This window comes from Grammomys surdaster, unplaced genomic scaffold, assembly GCF_004785775.1.
Source record: "Grammomys surdaster isolate TR1022 unplaced genomic scaffold, NIH_TR_1.0 125801, whole genome shotgun sequence".
NCBI classification, from domain to species: domain Eukaryota; kingdom Metazoa; phylum Chordata; class Mammalia; order Rodentia; family Muridae; genus Grammomys; species Grammomys surdaster.
The window spans coordinates 3718064-3735973 of NW_021620632.1; the positions used below are offsets into that span (position 1 = coordinate 3718064).

Consider the following 17910-nt stretch of genomic DNA (forward strand, 5'->3'; position numbering starts at 1 on the left):
TGATTTAGAAATATCCATTTCTTTTAGATTTTTCTAATTTGTTAAAATACAGCTTTTAAAAATACGTCTTTATTATTGTCTGTTGTTATGACCCTCCTTTTCATTTCTGATTTTGCTATTTTGGATAATCTATCTCCATCTTTTACTTAATTTGGATAACTGTTTTCAATCTTAATAAGTTTCTCAAAGAAACACCACTCTGTCACCTTACAACAACCTAGGACCACATGAGAAGAGAGCTTCAGTTGAGGAATTGTCTCAATCAGGCTAGCCTGTGGGCATGTCTGTTGGGTAGTGTCTTGATTCAACAGTGTGGGAAAACTCAGCCTATATGGACATTAGCATTTCCTAAAAAGGTAGTCCTGAACTGTGTAAGAGTTGAGAAACTGAGCTACAGACAAGCATGCAAGAATCTATTTGTTTCTCTTTCCTCTTGTCTATGGAAGTCATGTGAACAGCTACTAGAATTACTGCCTTAACTTCCCTTCAATGACAGATTATAAACTAGATTTGTAAGCCAGATAAACCTTTTCCTCCCCTAAGCTGCTTTTCATCAGGATTTTATCACAGCAGCAGAAATAAAACTAGACCAAATGCAAAAGAGTAGTTTTACTTGATTTGCTTGGGTGTTTGTGTTTCTCAAAATAAGTATTTTTCTTTATATATTCCAATTGCTCCCTTGGAATGCTTTCAAAGATAACTTGTTCAACTCAAATTCTTTACCATTGGAAGCCAGAGTCCAGTGATGGCACTGTCACCAACCTGAGAGGAAGGGGAATGAAGCAATTGTCTCACTTAAGGAGATTAAAAATATCTAATTATGATCTTGATATTTTACTCCATTGAAAACAATCAAGCCAGGTTTAAAGAATTCTCTGCTACAGTTTTTGTTTTTAATTAACATGGAAACAGGAAACTGTATGTATCAGTGGGTATTTCCTGAGTTACTAAACTTTTCATATCATCCTTAACATGAACTATCCGTTTTCTTAAGTGAATGGAGTAACCAATTATATGCCTTGTTGTCCCTCCTTCTGTATGTTACCTTCTTCTTTTCTGCCCCCCCACCCCTACCTCCTTCAATAGAAATAATACTTATGGACTTATTCTGGAGGGGAACAAAATGGAAATTAGAAGACATGCAATAAACCTAAAGATGAAAGCAGACACTAGAATAAAGCAAGTGAAAAATATTCTAAAAAGTCATCAAGAAACTTTCCTATTTCTTGAGGGCTGGAGAGATGGCTCAGTAGTTAAGACGGCTTGTTGACCTTGGAGAAGACCAGAGTTTGGTTCCTGGTTCCCTTACTGGGCCATGCATAACTGTCTATATGTCTAGCTTTTAGGTATCTAGCTTCACTGGTACCTGTATACAGGTGGTACCCACCTGTATGAAAAGGTGTTAGAAGAATGGCTCAAAAGTAGCAAAGCTGCCAGACAAATTCCTGCCTCCCCTGTCTGCTGTTCATCTTTTGCAGAATGTCACAGCACATGATGATGTGAACAAAGAGGAAGCCGTGTGGAGCTCTTTAGGCTAGTGCTCTCTAGTCTGAGGACAGGCATAGTGCTGTAAGAGATAAAATTAATTACCAGTAGGGAGGTGTTTACTACGAGTCGGTCCCTGGGTTTGATGTTCACAACCATACAAATATACACATGTCCACACACATATACACACAGAGACACAGAATCAACGCAGACATCCCACAAACTAAAAAGCCAATGGAAGAATAATCCTCATAAATGATCTTGGGAACCTGTTGTTATGAGTCAGTAAGAAGCAATGTTACTGTGAGACTGTCTAAGAACAATTTCATTTTCATAGTATGTTATGGCTAACTTCATATACCAATGGATGTACGGATATCAGAGGCAAATGCTAAAACTATTTCTGAGTGTGTTTGCAAGGCCGCTGCTTCTAGAAGATGTGAGCATTTGAATAAATGAGCAAAGAATTTCCTGATCACCAGTATGGGTGAGCATCCTCTACTCCACTGAGGACCCGAAGAGCCAACAGCAGTGGCGGTGCTTGTCCTTTTTGATAGTGTACTAGCTGACACACACACACACACACACACACACAGAGAGAGAGAGAGAGAGAGAGAGAGAGAGAGAGAGAGAGAGAGAACAATTCCATGTGAAAATTCAAAGGTTGTTCTGATTATACATGTGCAACGTAAGCACACATTTTTTCTACTGTGTAATTCTGAAAAATGTCTGAAACCTGTGGGAAAAGACTAAAGTCGTCTATAAAGCAATCTGTCTGTCCCTGAAAGTTCACCTGTGAGCTGTGCAGGCTGAGGTATAGCTTTTCTACTTACACTGGAGTTAAGTAAATAAGTAATTTTTCTTCATTACTCATTTCTGTAGTATGTTTCTCAATCTATTTTAAAAACAAAATATGTAATCCTAATTCTGCAAAGCTCACTTTAATGAAAATGTTCATATTAACTATTTTGATAGCCATACCTTGCATGTCCTTTATGGCCCTGAATTCCCAGCACACTGAACACCATAAGGCATGGAGCAGGCCCTGAAAGTATAATCATTAAATAAATGAATGTCACAGATATCAGTAATGCAGGAATCATAATACTCTTTGTCTATACTTTAATCCATTGTCTCTAATTTCACAAATTGAAACTCAGAGTAGAAGACCTATTTTTAACATGATACAGGTAATGGTTTCATTCTATGTTGAGAACCACTTCATCTGGTAAAATACAAATATATGTCACTAAAACAGATGTTAGCTGATCTACCAGACTTATAAATGAGCTTAACCTGTGTCACCTGTCACTTCATCTAAAAACTAAGTTGATTTGGACCCAAGGTTTAATCATAAGTAATGTAATATGACTACAATGAACTGTTTGGAAATATTTCTACCATTATGGCTTTCAATCTATTCTAGTGTGATTAAAAATCAGAAGAAATGCATTATGGAACAGATCCAAAGGCATGCAGTCTGACACACAGACTGTAACCACTTAGAAGTAGTTACCTCTAAGTTACTTTACTCTGGTATTTTTCTCCTTGGCATTACCTTGGTCTCCTTTGTGTCATGCCATTGAAAAGCAACACTCATGGAGAATGGGTAAATTTGTTTCATAAGCCACTGTAAAATAACTGTAAGGAAATTGAACTCAAGAGGAAATCGATAAAAACTGAGGAAAAGTACCAATGAACAGGTAACTTCATTATAAAATTTAAACCATATCGTGTGTATGTCAATCACACATACATACAATACGAAATACTATCACAAAATCCTAAATGCTCACATCTTCACAGCTCCTGATCTTCACTGATGCTAATAAGAAAGATATTTCATGCTTTGTTATCCTGTTGAAGACATTTGTTCATCTAGAAACACATCTCAAATTTCTTTGGATCTCTTTGAGCTCTAGGAGGAACAGCTGTTTCCTGTGTTCTTTCAGAACTTAACACTTTCTCTGATTTCTGATCTTCCACACAGCATGACAGTTTACTTTCCATTCTATCTCATCTACAAACTGTGAGTTTGAGAAAGCAGGCATGAGGGCTGTAAAGGTAGCTTACCTGCTCCAGGTCAAAGCTCACAACCAAAACTAGAAGGGAAAATCGGCATGAGATTGTGTGGGTTCTTAAGTCTTTATCATGGTATCAAATATGCATTTGCTGAATACTTGACTGGATGAATAAGTGAAGCACAGAGCCTCTGAGTTTCTGAATCAAGGTGGACGCTGTTGCAGAATGGAAGAGTTATAGGCAGGCATCCAAGCCTCTCAATGAAAAACAGAGTTATTAACTCTTTACTGATAGAACAAACCACAATATGAGATTTTTTTTTTCTTTAATGTTTCCTGAAACTCTCATTCATGAAGACATTGAAGCAGTTTTCTTTTGGTATGGGGTCACTTAAAATGACAAAAATGATTTCAAATCATGAAAAAACTTCTTGACATCTTTATTAACAGAACTCTGACATTTCACAAATTGGGAACCCTTGCCCACTGCTGATTTTCAGGAATATTTGCAGTAGAAACTTTTAAAATGAACCAATTTGGTATCTGCTGCACCAAACAGACCAGACAGAATACTGAAACGAGTAGCCCTCCAAACCCAAAGAGAGAACTTCACAGGAAAGTGAGGAGAGATGGGAGAGCTGTGAAGAAGAAACCTTTGTCTACCTGTAGTGGCCATGGTGATCATTGGCCTCTAGAGTTATTTGCAAAACAATTGTGCCAACCACAATGCCTGGCTGTCAAAAAGTAAGAGTAATACTTTACACTAGTCATAATGGCCATGGCCATTGACATCATGAATAGAAGACCAAATTTGGAAAGAGAAAAAGTAGGATTTGAGATCTAGCTTCTTTGTTAAAATTTATCTAGCATTTTCTGATGGACAGGACTTTAGTGTCACATAAAATATTTAAATGTTCAGTCTGAAGACTAACTGCCTCCACTTCTGTACCGAGTATCATCACAACAAACCCCTGTAGTAATGATATTGCTATCCTTCCAAACAGAGACCAGAACACAGCACCCCTCTTTCCCCAGCTCTCTCCTGCTTTACTTTCTCTTGGACATGGTTTGTTCATTCCCTCATTCTACCCTGTTGTGTCAGCCATTCGCTATATAAAGCCAAGGGTGAGACTCCTACTGACCAGGACCTCACAGTGTCACTGGGAAAAATGACTTTCAAGAGTCATGTGGTATCATACATCAACTAAGCAGGTTAAGCTGGGCATGGTAGAGTAACATACACCTAGAGTCCTAATACTTGGATAGTAGAGGCATGAGAATCAAGAGCTTGAGGCAACCCTGGGTTAACTTTGCCTTTAAAAACAAATGCATAGCAAGATTCAACTCATGTCTGTGTGTGATTGGTTTTAAAGTGTTTGTTTGTTTCCCCACAACAAAATATGAAGTGATTTGAAGCAACTTGTTTGAATGACAGTACCTGTCTACTTACCCCCTTTTTTCTCCTTCCTTCTTCCTTTGTCTCTTCCTCCCTACCTCCCTCCCCTCTCCCTTTCTTCATTCCATCTAGGCTTTCTGTTTTCTTTTCTTTTTTTGTTTTAAAGAGAAGGACAAGAACTCCTGGTATTACAATAAATTTATATCCAAATGTTTAACTATGATAATAAAATCCCCCAAGGAAATGAATGAATACATTTGAAAAGACCATGTGCTCTGAGTCAGTGTGAACTGTGCCTGGGGCTGAGAGCTCAGGGCCCATAGGAGTTAGTCATAACACCACAGGCACAATGGCGGTGCATCTGCCTCCAGAATTCAACAAACACCTTTGAGAACTATGAGTGGGGATACATAAAAAGCTCACAGAAAAAGATATTCAGAGAAAACTTCTGACAAGAAAAAACTTATAGAAAGGGTCAAACAGTCCACAGGCATAACCTTTCCTTTGGCTTTGGTTAACGGGAGAGAAATGGGAGACTGAGGAGCAGCTTTTTTTTAACCACCTCGAATCCAATCCAGAAGTGGCATGAATGCCAGAAGACTGAGTAATAGATAACCCCTAAGGAGAATTTTTTACTATATTTGTTTGTGTACTTAATAAGATACTCACAAACTGAATGATTAACACTCAAAACAATTTTACTTGAAAACATGACTTAAACAAGTGATTCTCTGTAGCAGTATATTCCCCCACCCCCTCCCGCTACACCTTACAATAAATTCAATAATTTGGGAGGATCTAATGTGGGAGGAGCGAAGGAGAGGAAGAGGAGGAGGAGGAGGAGCTGGGGGAGGGAGGGGAAGATAGTGTTGGCTGTCAGAGTGTCTCTAGCAGTCTAAGATAACAACTTATCAAAATGTTAAATATTGGTTTACAACTCTAATTGTATGCATCTTGTTAAGTGAGCATTTCCAATTATATAAAGCCTTTGGATAATATTAAGCATTAGAGTCTCATTTCTACCAGGTACCGTGTGGATGGTAGGTACTGACTAGGGTTCAGCTACGCTTTGTGGAAACAGCATGGTAGACTGGCAGAGCCATCTCCCACGATAGCATCTCATGAGTGACAGGGCAGGTACATTTGGCCGGTCTGAGCCTCAGGCCTTGTCTAATTGGGAACATGGTGGTCCATAACAACAAGCCAGATTGGGTGCCAACGTTTTAAAATTTAACCATAACAGTTCTCAACATTCTAATGCTCTGGCCCTTTAGTACAGTTTCTCATGTTGTGGTGACCCCAACCATGAAATATTTTACTGCTATTTCATAAGGTCTGTAACTTAAACCAAATTAAAAATATTATTTGATCTGAAGAAATAGTTTTCTTTTGAAACTAATATCTTGTTAATAAATTATTTCATCATGAAATGTAATTTTTGCTTAGAATTATATCATTGATTATAGTCTTTACTGCTACTCTGATTAAAATTTCTAATAGTTCCAATGATTTACCATTACACAGTAAAACTGACTTTACTAGTAGTAGTATTATTAATTATTCCTGTTTTCTAGCCTGCATTGCCCACAGTAATGTCTTGTTCTCATTCCAAAGCATTATCTATTGGTCAGAAATAAGCATGGAGGAGGGAAAATCTGCAAGTGAAAGAGGTACAGCCAGTACCCTGATTTGCATGCTGCTCACTAGTGAAGGTCCTTCTGCTCTCAGAACAGCAGCAATAAAACATAAACACTGGGACTAGAGAGATGTCTCAGTGATTCAAGCCACTGTGCTCTTGGAGAGGACGCAGGTTCAGCTCCTAAAAACCATGTGGCACCTCACAGCTGTCTGCAATTCTAATTCTAGACGATCAAGCACCCTCTTCGGGCTTCCCTGGGCACAAGGCATGAACATGGTGAGCAGACAGAAATGCACACAAAACATTCAGACCCATACAATTTGAAAATTTTATTTTAAAAAACACAGTAACAAAATTGTACCAATTAAACACAGAATGGTGATGCCCTGTATTCTGCAATAAAAAGCAGCAGGAACATGTGCAGATTTGCTAGATACTGACATGGAGATTTTAAAAATGGCCATCTACATTATGCTCTTAAATAAAGTGAAAGAAAAACTAAGCCATATAATCATTTTACCTTAAACACTTCTCTCTTCCTTCTCATGGACCAGCTCCATTAACTGTGACTGGATGTTCCCTGCAGCACCCCTTAGGATTGTTTTCCCTTTTTATTTTAAATATTTATGCTACTTTTTTGAGGACATCTCTCATACTTAAATGTTGATAATTAACAAAAAAAACAATGCTATAAAAATATTACCCTCCAGTAAAATGTATCTGTAATATCGCAAATTTTATTTTAATCACTTGTTGCTGGTTTCAGCCAATTTATTTTGAAATACCAGGAATCTCTTGTGAGAACCTTCCTTGACATTAATGCTATTAGCAGAGCAGCCCAATCTCATAACCCACATTAGGTCTGGAAGTAATTACATACAGCAGCTTTCGTGGCAACTTCTCACTGTGTTTGCTACTTTGTAAGAGACTAATTAGAAAAATTAGTTTAATCTATCATTGTGAAATGGGAATTAAAGTGAGTTTATATATGTACACACTTTTCAGTTTCTATTTGCTTAGCATACACACACACGCACACACACACACACACACACACACACACACACACAAATCTCTTAGGACATTTTGTGTTATATGTCTGGAACTTTCAGCCATCCAGAAAAAAAAAAATGGAGGCTGTGAAATAACGAAAAAAATGTGTCTAAAAAATCCACATAAAAGTTTTGGGAGACTTGAAAATGGGAACAGCAGACACTTAAAAGTTATTGAACCAGAAAAGAAAAAAAAAAAAAACTCCTTCCTGGCAGGTGCTCATACATCAGCATACAAAAACCATTGGACAAAATGAAGGCATGCAAACAGTCACATATCTACATGAAATCCATATTCAAATAAAAAAAATAGCTCATTTCCTTTCTTATTTAAGACGGAAAACAAAAGAAGGGAAAAAGGAAAGGAAAGAAGGAAAGAAAGGAAGGAAGGAAGGGAAGGAAGGGAAGAAAGGGGAGAAGGGGAAGGAAGGAAGGAAGGAAGAAAGGAAGGAAGGAAGGAAGGAAGGAAGGAAGGAAGGAAGGAAGGAAGGAGGAAAGAGAGAGAGAAAAGAACGTCAGACAGACAAGTCAATAATTATAAAAGAAAATGTTAAGACTGTAGGAGGTACTCTAAAGTCTTCACAGTCTGGATCCCGTTCCAACACCTCCACCATGCCACACTGTTACGGAATGCTTTGTTCACCGGTACTTAATTACATTATCGGATGAGGATGAGTTCACATCGCCTGTCATGTAATTGCTGTGATGATAAATTTTGTCACAGACTGGTAGCACATATGTCAACGTTAGGTATTTCAGAATGCATTCTTTAAAGTACTCATCACTATGTAGATGAGTATGGAGGGAAAGTGTGAAAGTGTTATGACTCATGAAATCACATGACTTACAAATATGACTGAGAATTTGGGCAACTGTCTCTGTTGAGGTCTTGTCAGAAAATAAAGGCAGATTTTGAAGATAAACAAACAGAAGAATATGAATAAAATTCTGGGCAAGGCAAAAGCATTCAGTATGACACCACATGCAGAAGTCCTGGGGGAACATGCTACAGAACAGACGCAGGATAAAGATGTCTCAGACTTAGCAGACAGGGTCTGCCCTTGGTCCTCTTGCTTGTTTGCTATACTGATCAGTTCAGCAGAAAATCAGAGGTCAAGGGCAAGAAAACAACATAATGGTGGGCTATCATCTTCTCAGGACAGTGGGGAAAGTATGAAGGAAGCACATTAATGAAAAGGGGGGCAAGTGGATAATCTCCCCCCTTTCTATTTACAAAAGCCTAGGTCAGATAATCAGAACCACAGTGCACTTTCCATTACCATGCAATGTGGCTTCTGCTTGTGTTAGAACAATGTTTCCAGCCTTTTCACACCCAGGCAAAAGATACTCAAGTAAAGAACAATTGAGAAACATATCTAAAACACTAGATTTCAAGGGAAAAAAAGAAAACTCTTTGGAATGTAATCCTATAAATAAAAATGATTGTAATTGGTTTCAAAACAATAGCTTCATTAAGACATTATCATATGTCTAACATTTTTACCTCCTTTATATTCACCAACCATTATCCTCTCACATCTCCCCTCTCACTGGTCCCCTTACTACCTGTATCATTTACTTTTCTGTTGCTATAATAAAATACCAGGACCAACACCACTTAAGGAAGAGTTTATCCTGGCTTATGGTTTCAGAGGGATGGAGTCCATCATAGCAAGGCAGCAGGACCAAGAAGCTGGCTGACCACATTTTTAACAGCACACAGAAAGCAAAGAGAAAGAACAGAAGAGAAAGAACAGGAAGTTGAGCACAGTTTACAAACCCTCAAAGCTCTCCTTAACTTGGATAAAATTCTTTCTACAAGGCTCCACCCCCTAAAGGTTTCATATCCTCCTCAAAGAGTACCACCTACTGGGACCAAGTGTTAAATGAACAAGACTATGGAGACAATTCTCATCAAGCCATAACACTGCTCTCCTAAATAATGGACGTTCTACCTTCATGTTATATCTAACATATATTTATGTATTTCTTTAATTAGAGTCCTCATAGTAGAAAAAACAATAGACGTTCTTTTGAGTTTGAATTATTTAGTATAACATGATCTCCTGTTTCATCTACTTTCCTGAAAATGGCATAATCCAGATGATAAACATCTTCGCTGATTCCATATCAGATATAGATAAGAAGGTAGAATAAGGGCTTAAAATATTAATTTACATAAAATTTTCCAACACCTAAAGCTGTACTTTTAAAAGTTTGCTTGTTTCATATGTGCATATTGTGAATGTTTATGTACATTGTTTGCTCCATGAATCTATGTGTACAGATGCAACAGACCAAGGTGGAAATATATGGAAGTCAGAGGAAGTTGTTAGGTATCTTCCTCAAACTCCCTCTTACAGCCTTGAGGCAGGATTTCTTACTGAATTTAAAGATAACAGTTTTTGCTAGGCTGGCTGGTCAATAACCTCCTGAGGTAACCTGTTCCCTCTACCCCAGTGTCTGCACTGGAGGCATGCAGAGCCATGCCCAGTATATTACATCAGTGCTAAGATGTCGACCTCATGTCCTCATGCTGGCACTGTGAGTGTTCCTCACTGAGCTAACTCCCTAGGCCCTAGAAGTGCAGTTTTTAAAACACTGACTTTGATGTTTGAAAGGATAAACATAAAAGCAGTCACTCTCCTGATGATGACTTTTTAAAAGGATTCACAGAGGTGGGCTTTGGGAATGCGAGATCTAGCCCAAGACAAAATAATTAGCCTCTGAAACAGCATCGTTTTGATCTTGTCACCACTGAAATTCTAGTCAGTTAATCTCTGAAGACACAGCTTTTTTTTCAGGAGCTTCTGTTCACAGTTCCACCACAGTTTTGTGTATATTTTTGAAACCTATTAACTAGCAGAACACCAATCTAAAAGCTCAGATGGCACCATGAGTCTATAGGAAACTCCTTCATCTCATTCCACCTGCCTCTCTGAAGTACCCACCAATCTACTTTAAATTCACCCTCATTATGACTTCCCTTATTCTGCAAAACTATAAAAAACAAAAACAAAAAAAACTTAATGAAACTGCTTCCATGTTGGAACACGGAATTTGGGGTAACTGAAATCTGTGTTCCAGTGCCATGGTCACGCAAAAAAAAATGCCACCAGAATATAAACTATCTCTTACCCCACTTCCCTCAAAAAAAAAAATGAATTCACTTCATATGTTTGAGACTCAGCATTAACCAGAAATGATAGCATTGGCAGGACTGTTAAAACCGGAGTCCTTTCTGGTTCCTTTAAAAGCACTGTGTGGTTAAATGCTACTGTAAAATCCAAGTAAAGTTTTCTTAGCATGTATTTTACACTGTTGGTGGAGCGTTGTCATGAGGGAAGGCATGGTGGCAGAAGCCTGAGGTTACACTGTCAGCAGTCTACAGGAACTACAGGACAGGCAAGAACTTGGGGCAGGCTATGAAACATGGCCTGCCCAGTGACTTTCTCTAGTAAGACTCAGCCACCTAAAGGTCACCTAACCTTCTACTACAACACCCTCCACTGGTGACAAAATGTATAAGCTCATGAGCATGTTGGGGACAGTTCACATGCCAACCCAGGTGGCCAGTAAGTGACTGAAAGTGATGAGGATTGCACACATTGTTCAAAAGGACAAAGTAAAATGGTGTGGGGATTTTATCACACTCTGAAAAATGGCTCTAATTGAAAACGTACTACCTATTTCCAGAATTTTCCTTTTAATATTTTCAGACTGTGGTTGGCTTTGGGTAGCTAGAACTATGTCAAAGAAAATTGTGGGTAAGGTAGAATGAGTGGGTGGCACTCTGCAGAGTGACAGAAGTGGACACCAGATACAGCTGTATTCATTTATTGGTCTCTCAGCTATATAGTTTGTTGATATCTTGCTTATTGCATATCTTAAAACAAGCCTCTAAATTATACCCAATAAGAAATAATAACAGCTCAACATTTCAAATCAAAATATTCTTTTGAACAGTATTTGATGAGCAACCTAGTACCAAGACCCAGATGCATCTTTGATTGAATCTCCTCTATTACTGCTCATGACAAGGTTGCTGAATGCTGCTCTGTGTTTGGGAAGAGTAGTATTGGAAGCAGACCATGCCAAGGCCTATATACTACAGAAGTACATATTAACAAAACCAAACCAGCCAAAGTTTATAAGTCACATATTAAAAGACGGTGCTTCTTTAGTTACATATATTTAAATTAAATAAATTTAAAAGAAACCACAAGATTGACATATGCAATTAGAAATATATAAAGTCCCATACTTGTAAGCAGATTCAGATTAAAGACAGTTCATTCAATTGTTTTTTTCCTGAAAAAGAAACTTAAAGCATGCCTGGTGTTCAACTTAGACTCATTACCAATTTTAGAATGAGATTTTTTTTTTTTCTGAATCCTATAGACCGACTGACTACAGTTAATTCCTCAGGCCACTTCTGAACTTATTTTATGTAGCAGAGAATGTTATATAGAGAAGCTTAAAGCTGGATTCCTAGACTAATTAGCAAATGAAGACAGGGTTTCACTGATGTGATCAGTTAACATCTTCTGGCCCTGCCTGTGGAACTGAGCTAGCATTGCTATCCCAAAGTACAAGTTAACTTTTTGGTGCTATGATAGAACATCATGACCAAGGCAACTTATAGCAGAATTAATTTAAGCTTACGGTTCAGGGTTCTAGTAGAGCAAGAGTTCATCGTGGCCGAAGACAAGCAAAACAGCAGAGGAAGGAAGCTAAGAGTTGACATGCTCACCTGCAAACATGAAGCAGAAAGAGATGAAACTGGAAGTAGATGATGCTTTAAGCTCTCAAAGCCTAACCTAATTACATGTCCCGAAGCAAAGCCACGCCTCTTACACCTTCTCAAACAGTGTTACCAACCAGGAACCGAGTATTCAAATGCCAAAGCCTATCTCTTACTGAAAACACCACAAAGCACAAATTGAAAGTCAACAACAAAAGCCTACATCAGTATGTTACATATATGGTTTCCATCTTCTCCAGAACCCTGAGGTAGGCAGGCTCTTGGTGAAAGTGTCTTATTTTAGTTGTCTATGTTGCTCATCCCTCCATTTGAATGAAATGCTATTTTAATAAAAGTTTCCTAACACTGAGCTTCCATTTTCTGTTCTAATTTACTACATATGGGAATTTGCAGTGTGACCAGCAGGTGGAAGATTGTTCCTGGCACTCTCAGTATACAGTATACACATCTTACACTGACATTTTAACTTGTGCCATTCCTCTCACTTGATTTTCCTCATGGTGCAAACATTTGTGTGGCCTAAATCAAAGAATAGTCCATAAAGTCTTCCAACGCTCTCTTATCCATTTCCAACTGGTCTTTAAAAGAATCATATCTGTCACTTTAAAAATACACAAAATCTGATTTGCATTACACTTAAGTGTGTTTGGAATCCTCCTAATGTCTGCCTCAAGCACATAGGTTTCTTGAGATTAAAGTATTTATTGTCTTTCAGTCTCTAGATGAATTTTTCCGAATGGAAAACTAGTTCCAAATCCAAAGTGCTTTCTTCTGATGGGAAACTGTCATAGGCATGCATAGCTACTTAACAAAAAATGGCTACTGTGAAGCAAATAATTACTCACTGTGGTGCTGAGAATTAACAAAATTTTGGTTTTGAAAAGGTGAGTACTGCTGAAGTTTCTCTGCACTGTCCCAGCCACTTGGAAATGAAGTTGTTTTGGACTTCTTTCTCATCCTAGATTGGATCTGATTTTCATTCTGGTGGCTTAAGACTTATTAATGGTCCCCCATGGCCTTGAGGCTTTTTCAGAGTTATGTCCTTTGGGCAGTCAGTTGAAAGGAAGGTTTAATGGGGTTTTCCTTAACATCTAGGATCTAGTGACTCTTAGTTTTGTCTACCACATTATGAGGTTAACTTGAAAGTCTCTCTTAAGTGGAATGTTAGTGTTTCCTTTGGGACAGGGTAGCATTTAAATACACTTATCTCTACTGCCCTAGCCCTGTACTTCACTCGCTATCACATCATGTGACTTGAGTATTCAGTGACCTCTGTAATTCCTAACAGCCACAACCAGAAACTTTAAAACCCATCATACAGTTAGACTAAAATAAAACACAAGGCCAAACATTAGTCTGGACTAAGGGTCAAAAACTAAACGAAACTGGCTTAACTATATGCTCTGATAAGAATGCTCAGAATTTTTCAGAGTCTAGCATAAATAAGTAGATTAATTTGAGCTTAAACTTTCATTTACTGCTTTGCCAGTATGCCTCAGGATAGTGCTGCCAGTCACTAGGTTAGTCGAGGCAGGATTGCAAACTGAAAGGCTGCGTGTACAATTTAGTGATAGGTTTCCTCAGAATCAATAAGTAATATAAATAAGGAAAAAGGAAAAAAGTCCGGGGATGCAGCACAGCGTGTGAGAGTCCTGGTTCCACAAGTACCAGAAAAACGGGCCATTTAAGATCACATCCGCACTGCTAATAACGATGAACATCGGTCCCCTTTCGGGGAAGCGGCAAAGTGTCTACCACGGGCATTTTTAAAACAATGAGGCACATAAAATCCTGGCGCTTAAACACGCACTCTCCCATCCTCTCCCATACTCAAGAGTAAAAATTTGTGACTTCCTCCTAGTTCATTTCCAGCGCCAAAGTGCCCCGGAAACCACGTTGCGAGACTGACACGGCCGTCGTCCAATAGCACAGCACGCTGAGGCGGGCCCTCACGCTCACGTCCAATCGGCTCTCGTCTCGGAAGGTCAGGGCGGAAGCGGCCGCCATGGAGCCACTTGTGCAGCATACAGAACGCTTTTCAGAGCTGCTGGCCGTGTCGTGCGGGACGCTGGTGAGCACGTGGGACGCCGCGACGGTGCGCAGGGCGCTGCAGTGGGCGCGCTATTTGCTCCACGTGTACCGACGCTTTGCGGGCCGGGGCTGCGTGCGGGAGGCGCTAGAGAGGCGGCTCCACGGGCCGAGAGGGCCGCTCGGGCTGCGTAGCTTCGCAGCGCTAGAGTCTGGGGACGCGCGGCTCGCCCTACGCCTGCTGCGGAACCGCGCGCTCGCGCCCGCCGCTGTCCGTGTGCTGCCGAGCTTGCTGTTCCCAGGCCCTGCGGCGGACAACGAGGACGACTTGCCGCAGTCGCGCTTGGTCCTCCAGGCGCGCCGCGGAAGCGCGCTGCACCTGCTCTTCCGCCTCGGCGGGGACGCGCCTAAGGACGCGCTGCTGCGCACGCACGCGGAGCTGCTGTACGCGCGCCTGCACGAGCTGGGCGGTGCCGACTCCACGGCCGCGCGCAAACTCCTTGATACCCTGTGGACTCACGGGCCGTGGGAGCACGTGCTCAGCGTGACGGCCGAAGCGCTGCTGTTCCGGGCAGACCCGGTGCCAGCCCAGGCCACAGACCCTGCGGATGCGGATGAGACACAAAAACTACTGCACTGGCTTCTAGAAAGTCCCGAGATATTGGCCGCTTTTTGCCGCCATCTGCCAGCTAAGCGCCTGGCCTCGGTGGCAGGCTGCCACCACGCACTGTCTCGCGCCTATCTGGACCTGCTCACAACGTGGGCCAAGCGACTGCACTATGATCTGCTAAAGGGCGCCTGGGTCCCCACACAGCTGGAGGACATGCCCTGGGAAGAGCTTTGCCTAAGGCTGCAGAACTTGTGCCATGCCCAGCCATTTCTGCAGCAAGAGGTGCTGGTGACGTTACGCACCTGCAAAGCCTTAGATGGAGATTTTGAGGTTCCTGGAATGAGCATCTGGACAGACCTCCTGCTGGCCTTGCCTGGAGGTGCTTGAGTGTGGGATCTCTAGAGGAGGTTCTCAGATCCCAGGCTAGGCATCTGGACAGACCCTGTCCCATGGAGGGAACAACAAGCTTACTTCTCACCAAAACCTCTATGCACAGCATCCTGCTACTGTTTAACTATACAGTTTACAAACTGTCAGTGTTCTCACCAACTCCCTGTATACATGTTCCTGAAACCTAATTTGTTTAGGTGTCAATTTTAAGTGGCTCATTATAGAAATATATATATAATATGGACAAAACATATACTGTATGTTATATATGCATACGTAGTATATATAGTTCTCTCCATTCTGGTGGTATATCCAGGACCCGGCCTATGTTAGACAGTGCTCACCACTGAGCTACATTCCTAGCTTTGGAAGTGTTCTTAAAGTCATCGAATTTTCAGCTTGTTTTGTATAAAGCTAATTTGTAAGAATCCTAAACATAGATGCACTTTAAAAAGAAAAGGCAACTTTAAATTTCCAGGAGGACACCTTTTATGTGTATGATTTACTTGTTTCCTGGTACTCTTCAGTAGTACAAAGTTTTGTTTAACCAGCAGCATGTGGTAGCATCAGATGTTAACTGCAAACCTGCCTGGGCTAGAGTTAAAGCCCTAGACTTGCTTTCCTTGACTTGTTTACCATCCTTCCTGTGCATTAAAGTCGTATTGTTAAGAAAGTTTTGTTCTTTGTACAAGTCACTACTCTGAGAGTCAAAATAACAGCAAATTAGTTTAAAGCATTTCTTGAGTACACGCTTAAGTGTATAGAGCACAATATATCCCTTTGGGTTATATGATGAAGGAATCCACTGAGTTAAGAGAATCAAGACCACTTCTGCCATTTTCCAAGTTAATAGCCCTAACTTGGTGTCATCGCTATGGTGTTTAAATATCTGATTCTGTTTTTCCTCGTGGTTGCTGGGATGGAGACTATTTGGAGTGTCTGTTTTCTGACTAACAACCCAGCTTTGCCAGGTAGTGGTGGTACAAGCCTTAAATCCCAGCACCAGATAGGCAGAGACAGGCAAATCGCTAAGTTCAAGACCAACCTGGTCTACTGAGCAAGTTCCAGGATAGCCAGGGCTACACAAAGAGAAAAGCTGTCTATAAAAAACAAACAACTTTGTCTGTTTGAGTATTTTAAGCTTAATAAATGCTTTTGTTAATAAATAACTTGCTAAGTAAATTTCCAGGGATCAACACACTTTCTCCATGGTAAATGCCTATAATTCAGGAAAATAATTCTTCATTCTAAAAATGGAAAAAGAGCAAAAGGCTATATAATGCAAAGAAGGACCTCCTTGCACTACAGTGCCTTTGTAAGTGGTCTTTTTCTTATTTTCAACTGACTGACTCTTTGTTCAACATTTGCATCCCAGCCATTTCTGCCATGCTCCTGATGTTCCTAATCTCTCCTGTAACTGCCTGGGCCTTTACTAGAAGGTGTATGCTACTCATACCATAAAGCTCTTTCCTGGCTGTCTCCATATCAGTTTGTGCTGCTGTGGAAACGGTTGGATTCATATGTCCCATTTCCCAGTACTGATATTCTGCCCCATGTTTTACCTGCAGTGACTAGCCAGCCTTGAGAATAAACATTGTAAATCCCTCAGCAGGTTAGTATGTCTGTGACACTGCTTTGGGGTACCTTGTGAATAAGTAAAAGTAGGACCTACATCAGAATTTTCATTTTAATAGGCAGAAGTCAGTGTGCCTATTAAAGTTAAGTTACCTGGGATCATGGCTAAAAAGGTTGAAGAGACCTTCCTAGAATGTATGAGGGAAGAAATATGCTTTTCTTTCTATATGCCTCACTTTTTAGTTAAATCATTATTTTTAGAAGTGGGTCTCTATGTAATATCAGCAGTGCCTATGATACTAAGTAGTATTGGCAAGGCTTGGTAATTCAAGGCCTTGATATATAAATTTAATATCACTTGTCCACATTTTGATTTGACCTCCTTCCTCTCAAATTTGCCCACCATGTATACATAAATATATGTGGCATATCTCATTTACTTTTTTTTATGATTCCAGGATTAATTTTTAGCATTTTTACTTTAGATTTATTTTATCTTTAAACATGCATATGTGTGTCTGTGTGAGGATGTTTGCATGTGAGGATAGATGCCCTTGGAGGCCAAAGGGGAGTGTCCTATCACCTAGAGCTATAGTTACAATTAACTGTGAACTGTCCAATGTGATCCCTCTGCAAGAACTGCTACTGATAGTTTTCTGGAGTCTGCATTGCATTTTAGAGTCCGAAGTTCCTTAAGAGGAGAGCAAACCCCAGTGTGTTGATGGGGCTTTGTTTCTTTGTGTGTTTTGTAGTGTTTCTCTTTGACTTTTCCTTTCTTTTTGCTTTGAGTTGATTTTCTTAGGTTGTAATCTTGATTGTCTGCTTGATTTGATCTTTAATCAATTAAGAGACAGGCCTCTGGACAAGTCTGAAGGTATTTGCCAAGAAGATTAACTCAAGGAGAAGACGAGAGAGAGAGAGAAAGAGAGAGAGAGAGAGAGAGGGA

General features: G+C 40.1%; 2 protein-coding genes across 3 annotated transcripts in view; one reads left to right on the forward strand and one right to left on the reverse strand.

The window, feature by feature from the left end:
* Positions 1–13705, reverse strand: part of Gas2 (growth arrest specific 2) — a 133421-nt gene extending 119716 nt beyond the window's left edge. The window contains exons 1-3 of one of the 2 annotated variants that reach the window (XM_028789233.1): positions 13207–13705; positions 12262–12349; positions 2470–2533 (exon numbers count right to left, since the gene is read on the reverse strand). The gene's annotated coding sequence lies outside the window, so the exon portion shown is untranslated. Of the gene's footprint in view, positions 1–2469; positions 2534–12261; positions 12574–13206 lie in introns of those variants that run through there. The other variant, XM_028789235.1, reaches the window with a different exon arrangement.
* A 654-nt stretch (positions 13706–14359) lies between these two features.
* Fancf (FA complementation group F) lies at positions 14360–16062 on the forward strand. Its single transcript, XM_028789232.1, has one exon. The coding sequence runs from the start codon at positions 14367–14369 to the stop codon at positions 15384–15386; it is 1020 nt and encodes a 339-aa protein (XP_028645065.1). The 5' UTR covers positions 14360–14366; the 3' UTR covers positions 15387–16062.
* Positions 16063–17910: the final 1848 nt, after the last annotated feature.